The 25,008-nt window shown below is 34.4% G+C and overlaps 2 protein-coding genes across 2 annotated transcripts; one reads left to right on the forward strand and one right to left on the reverse strand.

Annotated features, from left to right (window-relative positions):
• The first annotated feature begins 8,213 nt into the window (after nt 1–8,213).
• Nucleotides 8,214–18,196, forward strand: LOC147393721 (ascorbate transporter, chloroplastic-like). The gene is made up of 11 exons (XM_086455649.1): nt 8,214–8,431; nt 10,166–10,791; nt 11,043–11,150; nt 12,604–12,759; nt 13,767–13,982; nt 14,737–14,946; nt 15,049–15,186; nt 15,628–15,729; nt 16,868–16,933; nt 17,564–17,648; nt 17,734–18,196. The coding sequence occupies exons 1-11, from the start codon at nt 8,377–8,379 to the stop codon at nt 17,829–17,831; spliced, it is 1,860 nt and encodes a 619-aa protein (XP_086311775.1). The 5' UTR covers nt 8,214–8,376; the 3' UTR covers nt 17,832–18,196.
• A 4,427-nt stretch (nt 18,197–22,623) lies between these two features.
• LOC147393722 (cytochrome P450 86A22-like) lies at nt 22,624–24,864 on the reverse strand. Its single transcript, XM_086456865.1, has one exon. The coding sequence runs from the start codon at nt 24,556–24,558 to the stop codon at nt 22,978–22,980; it is 1,581 nt and encodes a 526-aa protein (XP_086312991.1). The 5' UTR covers nt 24,559–24,864; the 3' UTR covers nt 22,624–22,977.
• Between the last annotated feature and the right edge of the window lie 144 nt (nt 24,865–25,008).

Genomic DNA, 25,008 nt, shown 5'->3' on the forward strand with positions numbered 1-25,008 from the left:
CCTCTAACACATGCCCCCATCACAAAATCATAGATTATTTGCCTCGGGATACATAAGAAAAAGTTTTATGGTTATATATATATATTATATATATATATATATATATATATATATATATATATATATATATATATATATATATATATATCTCAATGCAACTAATCTACGATTATGTGATGAGGCATAGGGGGAGTTTGTCAAAGGGACGCCAAAAAATCATTAGTCTAATTATTTATATTTGACAAAATCTTATTTTATATATAATAATATTTTAAATTATTAAAAAAATATTATTTTATATTAAAATAAAAAAATCAATGACCTCGCGAAATAAGACAATTGATATTAGATTTTGGATGAATGAATGTGATGGATGATTCACATTGACCATCTTGCCTAGTTGCCCTTGAGATACAAGTCATCTGAATCGTGGACAAGTTTACAATTACCTCTTAACAAAGGTCAAGGTCAAGGTCAAGGCCAAGGGGATTTACCATTGATTTGTCTTTTTGATGTGGAATACTTCGAAATTACCTCTTGATGAAGGTCAAGGTCAAGGGGATTACCCATCATGTGATTCTATATAACCTAACAAATAAGAAGATAGACATCAAAAAGAGAGTTTTAAACCTGCTAAGACGTATGAGTTGAAATTTAATGCTCACTTCTAGAAAATAAGAAAAAAAAAAGTCGTTTTGACTTTTAAAATGTTCAAAATATTTACATACACTTATGGTTGTTGTAATAATCAAGTCGTTCCCTCCACCTTTTGGTGAGTATTTGAATGTTTCCCCTCGTATTTTTAGATTGATGACATATCGGTTGACCTTAGTCCTCGTTGAGAGATTAACTAAAAAAATGACTTAAAATCTCGTATCTTCAACCTCTTTCTAAATAGCCTTGAATGTTCTTAAAAACTAGTGATCTCCAACCTTTAAGGGTAGAATAATGATAAAACTCCCCCTCTACTCTCTTGATGTGGCATGTACATATAATCATATATTTGTCCTCAGGATAGACAACTGCACATCTCCGTAAATATGTGCAATTGTGTATCTCGAGAAAAAATCAATGGTTATATGCACATGCCACGTTAGGAGAGTAGAGGGAGGAGTATGCTAGAGGAGTTAGGAAATCACAACTTTTAAGGTTAAACATTTTTACCCTCCTCTTCAATCTTAAAGTCCTATCTTTTTTCAATCTTTATATCACACAAACAAGAAGAAGATTTTAGGGAAGCACGAGACAATGGATTTTTGTGTAGAAAAATCAAGAGTGCTCTTTAAATGGATCGAAACACGGTTGAATCAGTCAAAGAGTTCGATGTTTAAATCATTTCCAATTAAATATTGCTTGGTATGTGTGGTTGGTGGGATATTGCATATACCCAAGGCATTTAGGCGAGATATTGTGTTCTGAGAGGCTAGTTGTCTCGCCCTATTAATCGGGCCTACAAGTCTAGACACCCTCGTCACTAAAAAAAAAAGCACACGTAAGAATGAGATGTCATCTGTTTGAAAAAATCTAAAACTCACATATTCACCAAACACATGTAGGGTATGTTTAGATGACACTAAATTTTATGTATTTTATTGATTTATTTGAGTTGATTCAACTAAATAGACATATGAGTCAAATTTTAAAATATAATTGACTTCTAATCAATCATATTAAAAATTAAATTTCAATAAAAAACGTTATATTGGGTGATGGGTTGTCTTTGGAATTATAGTTTAGGCATGTGGGTAACTTGGTACTTAAGAAAAATATTTTTTTTTCTATAATAAAATAATAAAGATATAGTTTGGAGAAAATATTCTAGGGGGGATGGACCTAAGGCACCTAATAGGAACCTTGTCGTGTTACTTGCATTTGCAAAACAATGACAACATCATCACCCTCGCACGTGCCATGGACCCCTCATCTCACATCATGGTCCCACTTGGTTCTTTCTTAGTTGGCCTTTGGATGTAGCCAAGTCTAGGTGTTGGTGAAACTTAGATTGATGCCACACGTGCAGGAAAAAATAAATTGGTATGTTTTTAATGGTTCACATTTCACAAATAAACATCATAGTTTTCAAACTCGACTTAAATGTCAATCTCAGTAGAGGTCAATCAAATAAGTCAAATAAAAATATATTAAATTTATATATATTTCAAAGATCATTTTAATCTTTTATTAAATAAAAATATTATATTCTTTTAAAGATATAATGCATATTTTAAAATGTCAATCGAGTTTTTGACCCAATTCAATGCAATTTCGAACTAAGTCAACCACGTTGACTCAATGATCTATTAAGTTGGCTTGGTGAGTTGGTACCATAGAGTTTTCGTAAATGTATAAATTGAAAAAATGAGTTCTATCAATGATACACAAAGCTTAATTAATGATTAAGAATCAATCATAAAAAAATATCAAATCTAAAAAACTTGAATACCAATCAATGCTATTGTTTGCGTATAACTCCAACAAAAGATCCATCCTCATGTGGGGTTTGGTTAGTAGGCCCAACCGAATGTGCCAAACCTACTTTAAGGAGGAGACCCATCAAACTTTTTATATCAAACAAGCAGAAAATTCGAGCTTAACTCAAATGATGTGTCTATTTGTGTGCGCTACATTTGATACAAGAACTTAGCATTAAACTTGGACTCTTGAAGCAACCGACTTAAAGTTGTATTTCTTAACACACATTTTTGTTGAGGTAAGGTCTTAATCCCATGTTTGTAGTCTTACCACTCACAGACTATCCCCCTCATCTCGAGGTGATACCTTTAATAAATGTTTTTATTAAGGTACATGGGCCTAACCCAATCTCAAAATCATGGTCATAAGGTGAGGGTTGCATTTTCTTATATACTGCACCTCTCTCACACGGGACACCAATGCAAAGTCATAAAACCACTTCCACACATTCAAAAACAGATGGACCCAGCTCTGATACCATATTAAGGTTATGGGTGTAAGTCAACCTCAAAAACCATGGTCTTAAGGTCATGGTTGTCTTCTCCTTATATATTGCACGGATTGGGTTTCCACAAATGATGTGGGACTGTAGGCACTCCAATTTACACGAACCCATTAGAAAAGTCTAAATTTTCTCAAGTTGATTTCAATTAAGAGTTTAAAGCCCTTTAACGGGCCCATGTTGCATAATAATTATCTCTTTACACCTTTCTTCATGCATACATTCACATGTGCATCATCTCATATTATTTTGCATGCACAAACCTTGTCCCTAATCTAATCTAATTTCATATCCACTTCCATAATCCAATTCAATTTTATACCCATTTCCTTAACCTATGATCCAAATCCATAAATTGACCCAAGTTCAAACTCGCTTACCAATCAAAATCCATGTTTTATTAACCAATACATTATCCATATCCCAACTCAATACTAAATTCACATTCAAACTTAATTCAAATACTCAAACATAAACCATCATAAGTGCATAACCCAAGCCCAAAATCAAAATCCAATGTCAAGCTCATTCTAAGCCCATAGTCTTACACCTTCCTTTAAAAGAGGACACATGGTGGTCTCTCATAAACCCCAATGCATAATGTTCCAATTTAATTGGAGAGTCAACTCCCTTGGAGAAAACGCAAAAATACCCTACTCAAAAAGTGAGGTCAAATAAAAAAGGTACATTGGTCTTTGGTAAAAATCTATAAAGTTTAAAGAACTTCTAATCCTACCCTAAAAATGTGAGATTCTTCAAATACATATATAGAGCTCTCCTGTTTCAAAAATATATATCTACCATTACTTTTGAGAATATTTATAAGAGAACAAGTTTATTTTTTACCTACAACTTCACCTCTACACATGTCACTCCTTTACTTATCCTCCCAAAAATATTTTTGTTATTTTACATTTATTTATCAAAAAATCAAAGACAAATTTTTTTTTTTTAAGATTTCATATCACAAATTTCACATTTACCGTCATAAAGATAAAAAATCTTAAAAGAAACAATTAAAACTTTATGTCAATTTTCTTTGTTTTTAAGGTTCAACCACTTTACCCTCAAAAGTTCTTTAAAATTCTATAAATAATTTCATTTATTATGAGTAATTCATACTCTCAAGCTCTCATTTCTCAACCTAAAAGTCTATCAAAATCCCTACTCTACCCCTCTAACCCTCTCTCAATTCAAGAACTTTTATCCATCTATCAATTCTCAACCAACAACCATCATCTTCTCTAACCATCTATCTCAACTAAAACTCTCAACTTTCAAGTTACTTCTTTCAAGACTCAATATGATTCAAGAACATTAAGGGACAACATGGGTATAGATTAAGTTTTTATTTTCAAGCACTTGCATATTCTACTCTTAACCTTCTATTTATTTTATGTTATAGAAAGTTTTTAGGATATAATACACACACTCTCCCACCTTCGGTAGGTTGGACTTAGGTTCGATCGAAATGATGGAAGTTGAAACCTTCTTTTTTCCTATGATATATCTCATGCATCATATTGTACATCATGCACCCACTCACATATACTTAACAATGATGAATACATGTGTCACCTTTTTGTTGGGGTTGAAACACTAAGGCCATGTTCGTTTGAGTTTCAAAAGTCAATTTTTTTGGTTCCTGCGAATTTCAATTGAAACCCAAAAGTACCTCTTAAAAGAAGTCGTCCAAGAGGGGCTTCTTCAAATGATTTTTGTGAGAAGCCAAAAACATACAACGACTCAAGTGTAGTTACCAAAATACCATTCATCTTTAATCAAATTTCCAACCAAACTTAACTTTAAAAAATGAAATGAGATTATTAAAGTACACTTCATCTTCCAAAATACCCTTCATTTTTATCAAAATACCCTTTATCTTTTAAAATACCCATCATTTTTATTAAAATACCTTTCATCTTCCAAAATGCCCTTGATCTTTAATCAAATCTTCAATCAAACTTAACCTTAAAAAATAAAAATGAATTATCAAAATAACCTTAATCTTTTATCAAATTTCAAACCAAATTTAACTTTAAAAAATAAAATGAAATTATCAAAATATCATTCATTTTTCAAAATATCTTTCATCTTTAATCAAATTTTCAACAAAAATTAACCTTAAAAAATAAAATGAAATTATCAAAATACCTTTCATCTTTAATCAAATTTCTAACCAAACTTAACCTTAAAAAGTAAAAGGAAATTACTAAAAACCATTCATATTTATTACCGAGAGTAAAAGCAATTCATTATCACTTCTATATTATTAAAACACCTTTCATCTTTATGTAGATGTTGAATTGTGTAATTATATATTTATTAAGGTATTCTACTCATTTTTGTGCATTATGGGTGCATTATTAACATTAAGGGTATTCTGGTCATTTTATCAAAATCCAACAATAAAAAGTTGTCAAACGAACATCATTTTTTGGTTTATGTGTCTTTGTAACGAACAAATTTATGTTAGATGTGACTTTTTAGGCTCTAAGCTTCTATTTTTTTAGAAGTCAATTTCTGGAGTTGAAATTGACTTCTGTAAAGAACAGACCCTAAGTTTCTAGCATTGTATACATGCATTAAAGCTGTGACATTAAGGAAACTTCATCACGAAGTTTATATAAAAAGTATAAACCAACATTTCTATTTATGAAAATAATGCAGACTAAAAAGGTCATCATTTTTCATAGGATGTTCCCAATGTCTTACATTTATATCAAAATTCTTTTCTAATGAAACATTTTCATATACGATACATACCTCTAAGCATGCATTTTCATGCATTTTTTATTTTCTTAAATTTTCTAAAAAATTGGCCAAGTTTCAAGATAAATCACCTTTGGTGGAGAGAATGTGGTGCCTAACACATTTTTCATTTTCTAATCAGATCTCCTTACTTAGATCTTAGGTAGACCATGCATTTTCCATGTACGAGAGTCACTACAATGATAAAACCAATTTTAAAATCATTTCGGATGCCATTCATACCCATTTAAAAAAAAGTATGATGGCGACTCCAAATAATGTAGCATTGAGGTTCTATGTTGAACATCTCATGTCTATAGGGACTATCATTCTAACAGTTTCTACATTTTGACATAAAAATAAGAAAAAATGCTAAAGTGATTGTGTAGGACATCGTGTTCGACATTGACGTGGAGGTGTGCATAAAGCCATAAATAAATATAAAGTTCAAATGCCCAACCAATTCAAACTCATGAGCATCCAACTATTTTTCTCTGGATTGTCGAGATTATTAATATTCTTTGTATAACAAGCATGAAAAATAGTTTTCTTGAGAATCTTATTATCAAAAGTTGATCTCCATATTTGGTGATCATTTTCACAGGGGAAGTATTATGTTCGGAGAATAATCATATCTACAAGAGAAAGGTTCCCATATGAGAATAACGGCTCCTTTATTATATTGTAAAGTTACTATCAAGAATGATTGATTTAATATGTGGTATTACTTTCTCTTATAATATATTCATTGTAAATCATTGAGCATGTAAAATGGAGAACAAATAACTTAAATAAGGATCATTCCAAATTTAAACTATAATAACATTTGGATTACGATGGTGAATAAATTTCAACTAATATGAAAATAAGGTTTTTTGTATTTGTTATGAATGAATTAAGTACTTGTAGATGCAATTTCTTTCACTACCTCGAGATCTTCAACTTCTATCTTGAATCTATAATTTTTGGGTTTCTTGATGTGTTTGCAACACAATCTCTTCGACGTCCTAGTCAGATTTATGTCCCTTGGGTTGTGTAATTTATCTTCAATAGTGATTCCTTTGTAAGCTTGTGAGTCAGTCTTATTTAACTTGTTGGAGTCGATTTCTATTTTCCGACTTTGTCATAATTGCACTTGTTATTGTTGTTCATTCCAAATTCTATCTTGCCCTTGCTTGTTGCCAAACATTTATAGGAGGGTCTCTCCCTTGTCACCCATCACTTGCATTTATAGTCTCCTCAAATGTTCTATTAGTGAGGGGTGGTTTATAAATGTCGGGGTTGGTATTTCTTCACGGTGTGGTTTTGACATGTATTCTTTGTAATTAATACATGTTTTTGTAGATTATCCCGTTGGAACACGATAGACTCAACAACCCGCAACGTTTGTAAGACTTAAAAGAAGTGATTTGATGTAAGTCGAATGCTGTAAATGGACAAGAGAAAGATTGTGAATGATATGGACATCATATGTCTTCATGTTTGGCTAACAATTGTAATATTTAAGGTCTATTTTTAGCTCAAATTGGATCCGAATCAATTTGGGACCAATCCGATAAGGACCAGATCCAAAACCGATAAGATAAACATTGGATTAGACGATTTGTTGAAATCAGGTTTTTATCGGATCTCAATTTTAGGATCCAAATCCGATTCATTAACAGTGGGATCAGATTAAATCTAATTTGATATACAAAATTTCATATATTTACATAAAATATATAATAGAATGTACATACCATCTCACATTTTATTGGATTGTATCTATATCACATCGAGATACAATTGATCCATAACCGATCAGATTGGTTATCAAATCAGATCCTTATTGAAATCCAAATCCTCATTCCAGATCCAAGGTTATTGGATTCAATACATTGGATTTCGGGTCTGGTTCGATCTATTAACAGACCCAATGGTCACAGCTTGACATCAGGGATGGTTCACAAGAACAGTTTCGTGTGAATCTCGAGAACATTAAATGGCTTGGACCCAGAGAAGATGTGGTACAGCGTCCAAGTATACTAAATACTCCTCTAGATTCTATTCAACTTAACATGATCAAGGGTCGTGATGGTACTGTTACATACTACCGCGCAACACTAGATCATTCTTCCATGCCACAGTGGGAATCTTAGCGCTACATTAAGAACACCTGATCCACGTGTCACAATCGCAATGTTTTATTCATGATTTGAATGAATGGTAATTAGAAAGAGTTCTCACTGATATTCTTTTGAGAAAGAGTTTTGGATACATATGGTTGTCATTAAGAGTGTAAGTTACATAACAAGTTTCCGATAAAACCAAACCATTTCTGTATATTTACCGATATATCCAAAAATGCATTTTAGTAATTTTGTCAAATATCGAGGGTATTTTATTTAATTTCATAAATATTCAGACTTTAATCACGAGGATGAACGGCCACGTGTAAAAGCCTCAGTCCTCAGAAATAACAGAAAGAGGATTTTCCCGCTTTTGAATTTGCATGTAAGGGCTCTCTGGAATCTGGATATCTTGTCTGTGAGAGAGAGAGAGAGAGATTTTTGAAGTTTTTTGGAGATTTTAAAATGGCGAAATTTCTGTAATCTGAGAGGATTTTTGAAGCTGAAGGTTTTTGAACAGTGGTTGAGGAATTGGTCGAAGTAATGGCAGTAGGCGGTGTTATGTCAAGTCGGAATTTTGGTTCCTTTCTTGGTTCAGGTATCAATTCTGTTAGGTTTGATATTTATGTGATTTTTCGATCGAAATCAGTTCTAGAAGATGAAAGGTTGTTGTTGATTTGAGTTGCATTTCGTGTTCTTTAGTGAATTTTTGCTTGCATGGTTAAAATTCGTGTTGATTTTGATGAGTTATACTTCTTTATTCTTCAGTTCGGTTGAATTTGTAGATGAACCGATAGGATTTTTGAATGTAGAATTTATGCCTCTTTTTTATGGACTTGAGGTGAATTTTTAGTTGCATGTAGTTTCAGTAATTGGTTATAGAAGATGAAAGTTTGTTATTGATTTGAGTTGCATTTCGTGTTCTTTTACCGAATTCTTGCTTGCATGGTTGACATTTGGGTTGATTTTGATGATTTAAACTGATTGGTTCTATAATTTTGTTGAATTTCTAGATGAATGGATACCGATTGTTAAATGTTGAATTTGTGCCTCTTTTTTATGAACTTGAGCTGAATTTGTAGTTGTATGTAGTTGCAGTAATTGATTTATGTGATTAAGAGTGGTCAACAATGTTGATAGGAGATTTATTAGAAGAAAAACAGTGTTGATTGGAGGGTTTAGTCGAATGTCATCTTGCAATTGAGCAAATCTTTCTCTATCTCACTCTGTCTTAGTTAATCTGTATCTGCATGCAGTTCATTTGTTGATTTATTTGCTTGAAATAGATAAATATGGCAAGAAGCAATTAGTTTATCACATTTCTCCAAATCAACAACTGATTTTGTTCCTACATGCATGTCCTTTCTGATGTATCGGTTAAAATGGGTTTTAAGATGACATGGGTTTGAAAAATCTTCAGAAACTAGAACTAGATTTAGATCTGAAGGAGCTCTGAAATTATAACTTTTATGCAATGATGGCAATTCAAACAGGCCCTTTTTTGTATATTTTGTTGTCTCTTTGTCTTCTTATTGCATGTAACAAATATATTTGACATCCTCCCTAACCTTCTTGCGTTCCACTTCTATGGAATTGTATCCTTCTCATACACTGATAAGTATCAAGAATTCAAATATTGCTTGAAATGGACCATAGCTGTGTAAGTCTGTTAATTCACCATCCTTTACATCAAGTCGAACTCCATAACCTGGTGTACTGCTAAGTACCAACCTCATGAAACTGATTCAAGTTGGTCTAGACGTCAAAAATGCTGGAAAAGTTTTAATACATTGTATCCTTTCTTCTATGGTTGTCATATAATAATATAGACCTACTTGGGCTTGGAGCCATGGCTCAGGTGGGTTGAAATAATGTAACTCAACTTTGAGGTTGTGGGTTCAGGTCCAGTTTACCTACCAATACGTTTATAGAGAGTCCTATTTTCCGCTTATTTGTTCATAGATATACATATACATGTTGAAATCACCCTCTTGTACATGAGCAAAAGCATGATGTGGGGGTACCGTTTATCAATTTTGTATGTACTTGTTTCCATCTTCAGAAAAAAAATTAATTATTTTTATGCATTCATCATGTAAATATTGATTGATGTGACAATTTAAAAGTTTCTTCTCATGGGTATTGATTGTTGTGTGCTCTTAGCACACATGCTTGCTTGTGCACTGTTGAGCTTATGTGTTTTTTGGGTTTGTGAAGACATCTGTTTGCTTTTGTTAAGTATTCCTTTCTGGTACTTATAAATTGAGAAAAAAGAAGTTTTTTTCTTCTTATTTTAGGTGAATCTCTTTTCGTAACCCAATGATCCATGCAGGAAAAGTATGTAAAACAGAGCAGGCTATTACAAAGAAAGGAGAGCATTTGGTTGGTAATGGTTCTGGTGCGAGTTGTGCAGCGGGATACGTTTGTAACAAAAAGCTATGTATCCCAAGAGGATACTGTTCTTATATGTCTAGACAATCTTATAGCTCAGGTGTGCATCTTTCTTTTACCTCAGATAAGAGCAGTATGAAACTAAAGGATCAATTCCTTGGTGAACGGAGGCATCCTTTTTCAGACTCTTTACGATTCCATGAAAAGTTTCACATTGTTAATCTAAAGCGAAGAACTCAGGGGCGATGGGAATGCCGTCTTTCTTCCAGTCTTTTCAATGGCAGTTGTTTCCAACCAAGGAATCTCGATAAGCTTGGCATATTTGATGGGCAATTCCTGCAAGATGAGTATCGTAGGGCAACTAGGATGCGTGCTGAGTATAAGTCTGAGCCGTATGACATAACGGGATCAAACTTGGATCCATTGAAGTCTTCAGAAGTGTCGAGCGAAGTTTTTTTAGTGGAAGGAAATGTGCAGAAAATATCTCAATGGTGGGAACAGTTTCCAAAACGTTGGATGATTGTGCTACTTTGTTTTTCAGCGTTTCTCCTCTGCAATATGGATCGTGTAAGCTATTTCCTGCTTTTTGTTCTTTTCTTCATATGCAATTGCTAATGACATTAACCCTTCTACGGCGTTTTCACTCAAAAGTTTCTATAAACTGTATACGGTTATGATGAGTTCATGAATTTGTCACATTTGTTTCAGTTAGCTGTTCTCTTCACATGATACATGTTATCTCATGATACAGCGAGATATTCATGATCATGATTGAACTCATCTCTGTAACCTAGACTAACCTAAAGAATTCATGGTAGGTGAACATGAGCATTGCCATACTTCCAATGTCAGCTGAGTTCAACTGGAATCCTGCAACTGTTGGTCTAATTCAGTCTTCTTTTTTCTGGGGCTACCTACTCACTCAGGTCTGGCTTATTGTTTGTTCTTAAACTATGTATGACCATAGTTGGTTGCTTAGTCTTTCTTTCAGTGTTGCCATTGTGTTGTGTACAAGAACATTGTAATTCTGTTAGTTGAGTATTTAAGGTTGCTAGATACTGTTCTGCCTGATGGCAATCTATTTAACTTGACCATTGACACTTGCTTCAATCTTGAACCGATCAACTAAAATTCATACAGGGTGCTGAATGCTACTCCTAGGTGATTGATATATCAACACATATATACAAAACCATAACAGTAGTATAAATTCTAATATATTAAATATCATTTTACTAATAATTAAAAAATAATACACAAAAATACAAAAATGAAGAGACCAAGAAGATAAAATATTTCTCAAAAGATATAGTAAAAAGTACTTTAAAGTGGAAAAAATATGTTGGTCATATTTTATTGGCATATTGTGCTTGTATCCCTTTCTAATTTTTTCTAAGCTATTCACAGCATAACTGTTCCTTCCCCGATCTTCTTTAACTGTTTCTCAAATACATTAATTACTTACTATTTATCTAAAAATCTCATTTTGTTAATGTGTTAGTTCACTTTGGGGGTGTGGTGTCAAATCATTCAGATGAAAAAAATGTCACAATCTTTTGGAAATCCATGGATGGAGAACCAGTACACGACCAGAAGAAGCACGCTACTCATTTTGTCTGATCACATTATGATCCATATCAATAATTAAAATAAAATTAGTAGTTATTAGATTTTATAGGTAATATCTTATCTAATAGGATTGAATTAGGTTTGATTGAGTATGTGATTGATTCACTTTCCATTCTTTTCTTTAGAAAGTAGGATGGGAGAAGAAATATTTTCCCCTCGAAGTGGGCATATCATAGTTAGCAATTCAGTGGATGGAAATTATTCATTATGGGTTAATTTGAGTGAGTTTCAGAATATATTCAACAGTTTGTTTAAAAATTTGACCAAAAAGACAAAGATCTGACTGATTTTTAACAATGTTGATTGTCTTGGTGAGGACTACACAGCATGCTATGATGTTGGCCCTACAAATAGTATTGCAGAGAGATGTATAGATAGCTTGTGCAAACTGCATATCACACACATGTGTAGCATGCACGTATATATATAAACATGGACGAATGGTTCAATTGTTACTTATTTTGTATTAATAGGTCTTTTGATGTGCTAGATAATTGGTTGATGTAGAAGAATCCTGCATTTCAAAATGTTCTTGTTACATATACACATGTATAGTTTGTATGGTTTTCTCTACATGCTAATGTGCTTTTTATCTCATTTTCATATGGATTCAAGGTCTTATTATGCAGTTTTCTGTTTGCAAGCATTGTACTTTTAATGACTTTGCCTTTTGATGCCTCTTCATTCTTGGATGATCAAACAATACTACTTAGTATCCTCTCTTTGTAACTGTTCTTTTTTGGCGAATAGATTGTCGGTGGTATATGGGCAGATAGGATTGGTGGTAAGCTCGTGCTGGGTTTTGGGGTGATCTGGTGGTCAATTGCAACTGTTTTAACACCTATAGCTGCAAAACTCGGGCTTCCTTTCTTACTTATCATGCGTGCTTTTATGGGCATTGGTGAGGTTGGCTTCTTCCAATGTTCTATTTTGGTTATGAAAGGCTACATTTAGTTTTATTAAACCATGTGAATCTCATTGGAAACTTTTTTTCTCTGATCTAGACATGATTACATGATGCCTTTGCTTCTAAATCCACTTGCAGAAGGTGTTATGTTAAAGTTTTGTACTTAAGTATGTCAAATATTGAGGTCATGGGTTCAAGTCCAGCTTACCCATAAAAATTAGTAATAGTGTGATAATAATAATTATTAAATCGCTTAAACAAGAGTGTCTATTTTTTTACACAAATCTATGTGGTATCTGAAACCTGTACGTGTCCTATTGTAACAAGAAGAGAATTCACATTGCGAACCTAATTCAAAAAACATAAATAAAGGTGTGGTGGAAAAAATAGAATGTGCACTATCCTAATCGTAACCATAGAACCCTAATGAACATAAAATTGTTCTACACCCTTTATGTTCTTTAGGTAACCTTGTTCTAGATTGTTCTTCTCTATTTTTAATTGAATTAGATTATTCACCAATCAATTTGAAAGAAATCTCTTTCTTCCTTTCTTTCGTCTTGATGAAGATGAAAAGAGTTCCTAAGTCACTTTGAAAGCCATGCGAAAACTTAAAAGTGAGAAATAAAAGTCGAAGTAAACAATGGTTAATATACTGGTATGAGGGAATTACTACCTTTACCTTAAAAAGCTAATCTTTCTTATGTTACAAGTAATACAAAAATAATAAAAATGACTACCCAACAACAAGTAATACCAATTATCAGAAGAATTGAAAAGGAAAAAAAATATGTCTAATTGTTCCCACAGCTTATGCTGTGATGTTCATCTAATTTCATTCAATCATTATGGTTTTTTGTTAACTAATTGTTCATAATATATTAGTTTCTCATTTAGTTAGTTCAGAAAATCCTATGAAAAGAAACCCAATTTTCGTATTATCTAAACCTCTCATTTTTTCGGAACAGGATTCTTATTGATTGAAACTAGTCTGTTTTCTTTTCAGGGTGTTGCTATGCCTGCTATGAATAATGTACTATCAAAGTGGATTCCAGTATCCGAGAGAAGCAGATCCCTTGCACTGGTATACAGTGGCATGTACCTTGGTTCTGTCACAGGCTTGGCTTTTTCTCCCTTTCTAATCCACAAGTTTGGATGGCCTTCAGTGTTTTATTCTTTTGGCTCTCTTGGAAGTATCTGGTTTGCATTTTGGTGGAGAAAAGTAAGTACTTGTTCCTTTTCGCTTCATTCCAATCAATGAGTTCAATTTGCTTTTGCACACACACACAACCACCCACCACAAGAGAAAAAAGAAAAGAAAAGCACACACTACCAAGCTGGTAAGTACACCAACTCATTATTCTTCTGCTATTATTGGGCAGTAACAGTTTCTGCTAGGCTAGTTGCATTTAGGGTTATTGAGATCTTCTTGGTCAAATAATTTGCACTCTTGAATTGTTTCATACAATGGCAGTGGCGTTATGAATGAAAAACAAGTGTATTAGTGATGCTTCCCTTAATACTTACCAAGATCTGTCAAATGCATTTTCTTCACCTTCTATGGATTTGAGCATTTTATGGAAATAAGCAGCAGTTACTATTTTTTTCTTTGACATTCTTACCATATTGCTGGTGTATATTTTTCAACCTTGTCCAAACCTGGAAAAGATTTTGAGCCTTAGAACATGATTTTACTAACTTGCATTGCCAGTTGTTTCTAGCACAGCAATGCCCATCTTTCTCTCTCTCTCTCTCTCTCTCTATATATATATATATATATATATAATAATAATAATAATAATAATAATAATATAATAATAATAATAATAATAATAATAATAATAATGATAAAAAGTAGTCATGTATTACCAGTTAGACAAACAATAAGTAAACGCATAGTTGTTATTTATTCTCGAACTTCCACTTCATGGGAGGCTTTCTAAAGTTTCTTCTTTTTTCGGTGGCTCTTTTACTAGGCACACAGCTCGCCACTGGAAGATCCAGAGCTTTGTGCAGACGAAAAGGCACTTATTTTAGGAGGCAATGTATCGAAGGAGCCTGTTACAGTCATTCCGTGGAAATTAATTTTATCAAAGGCACCCGTTTGGGCTCTAATAATCTCCCACTTCTGCCATAATTGGGGGACTTTTATTCTTCTTACATGGATGCCTACGTACTATAATCAGGTATTTGAGATTGCATGGAATCAGAGATATTTACATTTTAAAATGTAATAACCTGCATGACAATTGCACTGAAAATATTCTAAATGATTGTTTTTGCCCCAGGTTTTGAAGTTCAATCTTGCTGAATCTGGACTGTTATGTGTCCTACCATGGTTAACCATGGCTGTTTTTGCAAATATAGGAGGGTGGATTGCAGACACACTTGTGAGCAGAGGTCTTTCCATAACTACAGTTCGTAAGGTAAGTGTTACTAATATCCTGTCCATGCATTGTAAAACATGTGCTTCATTGATAAGCTTCTGGTGACTTAAAATTGAGAAAGAGAAAAGAAAAATACTGGTGTGGAATCACTAGGGAAATTTAATTGCTTTTCGTGGACTTATTTAACTGCTAGTTTTGTGAATTTATTGGTATAAAGAAAGCTTCCACACGTCTTACAGATATTTAAACTGTAGCACCCTTAAGCAATACCTCTCTCTCTCTCTCATACACATGCTCCGTAAATAAGAACATCTTTTACTACGTGAAACCGACGTCAGAGCTTTGAGGTAAGACATGGAGTATGAATGCGTGTATAACCCATTATGTTTTAGGTCACGTGAAAAGAAAACCTAATACAAAAACTTGCTGCTTTCCCCTTCTTGACCCTTAACTCTCTTTCATAACTTTCCAATGCTGCAGATCATGCAATCAATTGGGTTTCTGGGACCAGCCTTTTTCCTTACACAGCTGAGCCGTGTCCGCACTCCAGCCTTAGCTGTTTTATGCATGGCGTGCAGTCAGGTTAGTTTATTAGCAAATTCAACTGAGATTGATTTATATTTAAACCTTCCCGACATTATGGATTTTTTATGCTGTTACTTTTTAGTGTGGTCTGTCCTTGATCAGGATTACTACTGCCATTTTTTGAAGAAGATAAAATAAGGAGACAAACATGTTTTCTTCATAAGATGATGCATGTTCAATTACCGTTGGTCAGCTTTATAAAGAGGATTATAACAATTATATACATAGATGTGTTGAAAAAATTGCAATAAAGGAAAATAAAGAAGACAGATAATACCATAAACCATTGTTATTTTTCATATCTGCACAATCCACACTGATATTGGTCATGTCAACAAGCATCAGTGTGCTGAATACTGATTGATGGCGTGCATGTAGCAAAATTTTGATGAAAAATATGCTATTGAAGCTTAGAAGAAATATATGGATCTGTGATTTGTCAGAAAGATAAAAAAAAAGTCAGAAACAAGTGACAGCCCACATGTTCTCTGTAGTTTTCTTAATGTCTTTGTTGACCAAAAAGTATTTGATTTTACATCCTAGGTAGCTTTGTTATCATAGCAACGGATGAATAAGAATAGGATGATGTATATTGCATTTAGGTTCATCAAACTTTAGAAAGAGAACTACAGAAGTATGGACCATGGCTAAATTTTCTATGGGAAACACGAATAAGAAAATATCTCCTTGGAGAAGATGTAATAATGAGACAAAATTATACATGGTAAAGGAAATGTGATACACTGTATAATATATTGACAAGTGGCCCCAATTTGCATATCGTGAGACTTCTATTAATTCTTATGAATGCAACATAATATTCATCTACTTGTAAATTGGACCACAGACTTCTTACTAAGATTTTTATTTTCAATTCTCAGTATCCCGTTAATATTCTAATATTTAATTAGTCCTGTAAATGAGAAACTGAAAATTTTCTCGGAAGATTGGAAACCCAAATATTCAATTGATACCTTTATTGCTTTATAATAAGATACTAAGATATGGTCTCTGCTATGAAATTTTATCATGTTGTTCACCGGTTCTTTGTCTGTTATGATTCTTGTCTAAAAGTATTTTACTTTGGTCAAAAACTTGGAAATATATTTGACTACACACACTGTTCTTCCAACAGGGGACTGACGCCTTCTCACAGTCTGGTCTCTATTCCAATCACCAAGATATTGGGCCGCGTTATGCAGTAAGTTATCTAATATCCTTTGTTTGCATGATAGTTAGTTCCTCCGTGTTTTGAAAACTGTTGTAGTCCCTTCAATAATTTCTAATCAATGATTTTGCGCCCTTCAAGTTGAAAACCGTGCAACTCTGCTTCATCAATAGTGGTGCTATCAAGAAAGACAAACCCAAGTTTAAATCTTTGACTGTTTTCCGAATTTGTGATTAATGTGTGGGGGTATTGGTACTAAGAATTGCTTTATATGCTTGGATCCGTCATTGAAATGAATGGAAGAAAAATAAAACTCAGATCTATCATTGGCATTGAGATGATGCAAGGAACAATAAGTGAACTTATACCAGAAAATAAAAGACAAGAAGGTTTGAGGATCATATATATAAATGAGAATAGATGCAGAAGTGTATATTAGCACGAAACATTGTGGATAGGACCTTTGGGACATTTGATTGGATATAGAAATTGCTGGCCTGAAATTGATATTCTAATTGGATTTAGTACTGTAGTTGAAATGTAAGAACAAAAATATGAATTTATTTTATATTTGTTCATTTTCCAATGAGTAATTTATTGAAAATTTAAATGTCTCTCAGGCACGATAGTCTGACAATTTTCTTTGTAAAAATCTGAACACAGGGGGTACTGCTGGGATTATCAAACACTGCGGGAGTGCTGGCTGGTGTCTTTGGTACAGCCGCTACTGGATACATCCTTCAACGAGGCACATACATAATCCCAACTCCAACATTATTAATATTTTTAGCTCAAATTTTCAACTTATTTAGTTTATGTTTTGGATGTTGCAGGTTCATGGGACGATGTCTTTAAGGTGTCTGTTGCCTTGTATCTCGTGGGCACACTTGTGTGGAACTTGTTTTCAACTGGAGAGAAGATTCTTGACTAGGAAAAAAATAAAATAAAAGTTAAGGTGAAGCTTACAATAACATAAATAAAGTCAAGTAGAAAGAGAGAAAAAGAGAAGAAAAAATAGAAATCAAATCCGAGGGACAGGGAAGGGCAAACCCGGCCGAATCTACCAAGCTAGAATTTCACCATTTTGAAAAAGCTCTCTTGTTGATCCAAAAGAGGCCAATATGTTCACCCAACATGATTGTGGCTGGGCTTGAAAACCTTCTTACTGGCAACTACTGTTTTCACTTTTCATGTTTCTAAAATTTAGATAGTTTTGGGTAATTGAACCCATGAAGCTTTCCTTTGTCGCTGAACTTGCAAGTAATTTATCTAAGAGCTATTTTCTTGTTCTTGTTCTTTTATAGTCTCTAAATCTTAGTCGATAATATTTTTTATGTCCATCGATCTTCATTTTACTCAAAATCTATGCCATTTTAGTATTTCTTCACATGTATTTCTGGTGTAGGACCCTCAGCTAATGCTCGGATGCGCACATACTTTGTCTTGTGTGGGCTTAATCCACTATAGATGCTATCCACTGTTTGCAGGGTTATGTGGTTGCAGAATGACAAATCTTTGAAAAGGTGTGTTTTCGCTCGTTTTACACCACTATTTTTGGCAACTTTGCTGTTAAAAGACTATGGTGCTTATCCTTCTGCATGAGAGTGGTGAATGTTAGATTAAGGTTCTTGTCTGTATGTCCTTTGATTGTGGTTCTGTCGAGTTTTTCTCAACTTGCGAAAAAAAATGTTTGGTTCTATGACCATGGGTTTGAATGCATGAGTCTATGTAGCACTTCAGGAAGAACGGAGAATGGGCTGGTCAGAGTTTTGAGTCCAGCCTGTCCTTTCAAATGAGTCTGGATGTAAATTTGGGCTTGTTAAGGCTATTAGCAATGTTAGGCAGCTAGGCCACCTGCCCGAGAAAACATTTTCTCGAGAAAATCAATTCCTTGGAAAAATAGTCACGAGAAATTCATTTCTTTTGAAAATGTTTGCCCTTTGATTTTCACCTAGCAATGTGTCAAAAAAAGATTAGGGTTTTTGGTTTGAAGTAGTTGTGAGATAATATCATTAGGATTCATCTTTCTTGACAAGAAAATCATTTCCCGTGAGACTTTGTTAGGAGAACATTTTTCTTCCAAGAAGTGAAAATCATTTTCCTTGAAAAGGCACACTATTGTTGAACAGGTTAGATTCTTTGAGGTCTATTGAGCTTCTTTGAACTGATCTCAGGTCTTACTATTAATCTGAAGAAGACTAAGCTATTGCTGGGTTGATCAATCCCTCGTATGGACATCTTCACAAGGATATTTGTACACAAAGTGGATACTCTGCCCTCTTCGTTTATTGGCATTCTCCTCGGGCGTAATAAAGGAGTAAAGTTATATGCGGCTAAGTGCGTGAAAAATGAAAGTCACTCTCAAAAGGGAGAAATTGGCCTTGATAAAAAATACCTTTTGTTGAGTGTATATTTTCCTCCACTCTCGGGGTGTATCGTACCCTACTTAAATCTCGTGACCCTCTTATATTCAGGGTTCTCTCCCTTTCCTACAGATTGGTCTTTTGAAGTAGTTGGTTGGTTAACATGATATCAAAGTACTAAGTTCATATAGGTCATGGGTTCGATTCTTTCGACCTTAATGGGTGAGGGGGAGTGTTGAGTGTATATTTTCCTTCGCTCTCGGGTGTATCGTACCCCTCTCCCCCTTTCCTACATATCGGTCTTTTAGAGTAGTTGGTTGGTATTATACCTTCAGTATTTCGAATTACTTTCTATCTCTCTTCACAATTTCTAGAAGTGTGGAGAGGAGATTGGATAAGTTGATCCGAAATTTTCCACGAGACAATAGGACTGGTAAGGATAAGTCTCACTTGGTGAAGTGGAAGGTTATTTGTAAACTCAGTATCAAGGGCATTTGATTGCATTGTTAGAAAAATGATTGTGGAGGTTTAGGGTGAATCATCATTGTTTGTGGAGAAGAATTGTCAATGTCAAATTTGGGGTGAGGAGTCATTGATTCGTGAGTTGAGTTAAGTTGAAGACTTGCAAATCGATTTGGATGAGTAAAAAAAAATATAACTCCAGTTTATATCGCGATCTCCTCATCATTGAGATATTCTTCACAAAAAATTGCCCATTCTAAAATTTCTAACCCTAGTTTAAACAACAGGTTGGATGTTGGATATTGCTTCTGACCCTATATATATATATATATATAATATATATATATATTATATATATATATATATATATATATATATATATATATATATATATATATATATTTAAATATAATTAATTTTTAGTATTTTGAAATAAATATTATTTTTTATTCAACACAAAATATTAATATAATCACGAAACTTGGTTGAGTTTCAAATCTAACTTGGTTCTACTTTGAGTTGCCTCGGTTGAGTTAATAAATTGTGCCGAAGTTTTATGTATTTTACTTGGGCTTGAGTCACCTTGAATTCCATTAGAGTTGAATTGACTCATTTGAGTTTTGAGTTGACTCAATGCTTGTTGGTGGCAAAGTGGCCTAGATTCTCAGAACTAGTTGTAGATTGCTTGTTTTTAATTGCACGCTCAAAAACTCACTGAAGTGACATGTAAAAGAATTGTAGATTTTTTGATAAATTAGGGGTCCAACTCAAAATCAATTGGCAATGAGTGGAGAGGCTTAGGAGCTTGTAAGGAGAGAGACTAGGGAATGAGTGTCCGATGTGGGACTAAATTCAACACGTCCGTATGTGTTGGCCAGACTGGGCCAAAGCACGTGGAGATATGAATTGAATGACATAGAGGAGAGAAAGACCCATTCTGATACCATAATAAATTTGGGGGTCCAATTCAAAACCAATTGGCATTGAATAGAGAGGTCAGGACCATATAAGGAGAGAGACAAGGCAATGAATGTCTGATGTGGGAGGATACACAATGGCACATTCCTATCAGGGGCAGAGCCAGGATTTTCCTATAGTGGGGGGCAAACTATGGTTAGTTTTATAGTGAAGATGAATGGTTTTATGGAGAAATTAAGAGGTTTTTAGTTAGAAGTTAAAGAAAATGATATTTAGGTCATTTCCAATTAATATTTGAGAAGCCCCGATCCCCGGTCAATAGGCAATGTCACCAATAAAAAATTGAAGAGGTGAGGGAGTGGGGACAAATGGGGCATGTAATTAGTTGAAGATATAGGGGTGTCTCAAAATTCTGTGGGGGCAAAAATTGGAAGGAGGTGAGGGTGTAAGGGCAAATGGGGAGATAGGTGAGGGAATGAGGACAAATGGGGCATGTAATTAGTTGAAAATATAGGGGTGTTTCAAAGTTCTGTGTGGGTAAAAATTGGAGGGAGGTGAGGGTGTGGGGCAAATGGGGAGAAAGGTGAGGGAGTGAGGACAAATAGGGCATGTAATTAGTTGAAAATAGAGGGGTGTCTCAAAGTTTTGTGGGGGCAATTACCCCCACTAGCTCCTTACTAGCTTTGCCCCTGATCCCCATAAACATTTGCTGTTGTGTATCCCAAGGGAGAAAATCTACGATTCTTGCACATGCCATGTTAGTGAGTTTTTGAGTTATCTTGTCCGATTGAATTAGAAAATCAGCACTCTTAGAAAAAGAAAAAAGAAAAAAAAAGGAGACATGATCCAGAATGGTGTCCTATTCCTATAGCATATGAACGGTGTCCACGTGACTTGTTTTGGTAGGAGTTTAAACACATTGGGCCATAACCAAGTCATTTTTCTATATGACATGCAGTCCAATGTGTTTGTTCTTCAATAAACATGTGCAACTTAGACACTTATTTTTGCATAGGAATGGGACGTGGCTTTGGATTGTGACTCTACAAAAAATACCTATAAATTCTTATCTTAATCTTACCCATTGGAATTAATGAAACGAGTCTTTATGATCTTCTTCAATCCATTTTATCATTTTTTTTTTTCATTTCTACTATCTTGACGCTGTAGTTAGTTGTAGTCATAGACACCTTCTTTTGGAGTTGCAACCATACATCTATAGAGTGCAATCATTAGAACAAAAACAAGATGAAGACGATAGAGAATGGATTTTTTTGTTGTTGTTGTTAAACAAAATGAGAAAAAAGAAGGATGACATTGTAGTTATTACAAGCTTAAGTTGATCAAGAAGAAGATGATGAAGATAATAATGTAGTAGCAATGAAATCTCTCTCTCTTTGTCTCTCGTTATATATATATATGTTTAAAGTGCAATCATACCAACGGAGTAGAAGAAAATAGGAGATATATATGCCACTAGTTGGTCCCAACCAAAAAGTGATACACAAATGGTTAGGCAATTTAGATTTAAATTTAAAAAAAAAGGGATACCTATCTGATAACAAGAACAACATTACCTTTCAAATATGCTTAAAAAGAGAGAGATAGAGAGCATTTTTAGTAGAATTAGGCAATAAACTAGGAATATTTACGAAAAAATGATCAACTTTTGATAAATTTAACTTTTTCGATTTACTATTCATTTTAATTATCAAAACATGAACGATAACGCATTTAGAAGTTTTTAAAGTGACTAATTGGAAATCGTCAATTTAAACCTATGAAATAGGCACTTTAAAATCGTCGAATTCGTTATCGTTCTAAATTTTTATATATAATGAAAACGTGATCATTCACGTTTTGATAATTAAAATGAATAGTTAGCTGGAGTCGTAAATAACTCATTTTCAGCTCACGAAATTGAAATTCACCCAAGATACCATTCTACTAATCTTTTTTTTTTAGGTAAGAGTGGGGAGACATATGGTTCCTAAATTGAACTTTTATCAAATAAAAAAGCAGTACATATAGGATTTTGATAATAGAGAAACCCTATTCCCACAGAGAAACCCTATTCACACAATCTCTGAATTTCTCATCAAACCCTAATTTTGAAATATATATGGTGGATTTACCCTTCTCACCTCTTTCTCCTTTCTCTTTTATTTTTCAACATTTAGTATTTAAAATAAAAGAAGGTATAGCAGATTTACACATCGGTATTATATATATGTAATGCTTTCTACGTCAGAAATTTACCTCTTCACGTACCTAAGCAACCACATAAACGACGTTAAAACTGTCGTTATAATTAACGGATGGAGAATTTATATCCTACAACTCACCTACATGTTCCTTCCGTGTCCTCCCCATAATCATCGCCAGATCCCTATGGTGCATGTTAACCTTGAGCCCATATTTCATGAACAAAGTCAGAGACATCTTCTGTTCCACTCTATGGCCTTTTGCTAACGTGAACCGGTGCCTCAGTAACACTGCTGCTGCAATCGATTTCATTTGTAGATAAGCCAAATCCTTCCCCAAACAGATCCTTGGTCCCGCATTAAACGCTACGAACTTGTACGAATCGTGGACTTCGTAACGGTTTCCGTCACTTGATAACCACCTCTCTGGTTTAAACTCGAGACAGTCTTCCCCCCACGTGGACTTCATCCTACCCGTTGAATATATTGAGTACGTGATTCCTGATCCTGCGGGTACAAATGTGCCGTCGGGCAATAAATCGTCGGACACCACATGTTTTGAGTCCTCTGGCACTGATGGGTATAACCGAAGTGTCTCTGATAATGCTGCTTTCAAGTATATAAGACGGTCAACCTCGTCAAAGGTCAACGGTTCGTCGACCCACTTTGATGTATCTTCGCCACGTGTCTCTTTTAGAACGGTGGAGATCTCAATTAAGATCTTGTCTTCTACTCTTGGGTTTAGGGTCAACAACCAGAAGAACCAACTTAGAGCGACTGATGACGTGTCACGTCCTGCTAGGATGAAATTTAGTGCCACGTGTTGTAGGAAGGAATCTGAGTAAGATTCTTTTTTTGACATGAATCTAGAGAGCAAGTCATCGTGTTGAGTGGTCCCACTTTGCTGACTCTTCAATTCTTGCTTACGTGTGTTGATCACGCTGGACAAATACTCGTCCACGTGTTTAAGGCTCTGAATCAAGCTGACTTCTAAGCCTAGCCGAAGCCATTTCTTGATTTTCCAAACAACCTCAGGTAAGATAAAGCGTTGAAGCGTGGCTTCGGTGGCTCGATCAAAAGCCGATGCGAAGCTGTTCTCGGGGAGCCCAGGTGATAGAGTCTGTGGGTCCATCCCGAACGCTAATCCACAGATGTTATCGAACGTGAGCCGTAGAAGGAGGTCTTGAAGATCAACCGGCTTGGCTTCGAGCTGAGCCGTCTTCAGAATGGGCCAGAACCTATGTTTTATGGCTTTGTTCACCCAACGAGCCATGGATTGTCTAAGCGTTCGCGTAGTGAACTCGAGTGCAGCTGTCTTCCTCTGGAACAGCCACGTGTCACCATCAGAATTGAAGATCCCCTCGCCAAGTAGATCATGAAACACAGATTGCCACGTGGGACCTTTTGGATAATTGTCAAATCGAGTCTTTAATATATATTCCAAATTTTTAGGATCACACGTGACAGTCACGAGACCTTGCTTTTGAGCTAGGAAAGGAATGGTACAGATGCAAGTTTGGTACGTGCCACCACACGTGCGTAGATTATCAGTTATCCAATCATGCATGCGATCAGCATTTTGTATCAAACTAGGCAAACTACCCAATAAGGGCCAAACACGTGGTCCCTTTAATGACCGTATGAAAAAATTGAACCAAAGTAAATAAGCCACAATGGCCGACAACAGCAATAAAGCTGTAAAGGTCTCCATAGCCAAACGATATATATATATATATATATATATATATATATATATATATATATATATAGAGAGAGAGAGAGAGAGAGAGAGTGATGGAAAACCGATTTACTGAAGAAAACAGTTATGTTACCGTTAGTGACCGAAATGGAAATAAATTTAAAACCTGAGAGGGGTGAAATCGAAATTTGAGATACAAATCTTCCTGTTTTTTACAATAGAAGAAGCATTATTAGCTGGAAAATCAGATATTTGAACTTTGTTGAACCGGGTTTTTTACGTAAAGAACCGGATTTCGATCTGAGAAGTAAAGGAGGATAGAAGGAAATGATAGTGAGAGAGAAGAGAAGAGAGAGGATGGATTTATAGAAGAAAAAGAATCAAAATTTCTCAACTATTAAATGCTGGCTTAGTTCGTTGGGAGTTTCTAATCTAACTTTCAAAGAGCGAAAACTCAAACAG

This window comes from Akebia trifoliata, chromosome 10, assembly GCF_017979445.1.
Source record: "Akebia trifoliata isolate Shusen 1 chromosome 10, ASM1797944v1, whole genome shotgun sequence".
Lineage (NCBI taxonomy): Eukaryota > Viridiplantae > Streptophyta > Magnoliopsida > Ranunculales > Lardizabalaceae > Akebia > Akebia trifoliata.

Coding starts and splice junctions, on each gene's coding strand:
- LOC147393721 (XM_086455649.1), top strand. CDS start 8,377: ATGGCAGTAGGCGGTGTTATGTCAAGTCGGAATTTTGGTTCCTTTCTT. Junction 12,760..13,766: donor CTTTTATGGGCATTGGTGAG/GTTGGCTTCTTC, acceptor TTTTCTTTTCAG/GGTGTTGCTATGCCTGCTAT. Junction 15,730..16,867: donor TATGCATGGCGTGCAGTCAG/GTTAGTTTATTA, acceptor TTCTTCCAACAG/GGGACTGACGCCTTCTCACA.
- LOC147393722 (XM_086456865.1), bottom strand. CDS start 24,558: ATGGAGACCTTTACAGCTTTATTGCTGTTGTCGGCCATTGTGGCTTAT.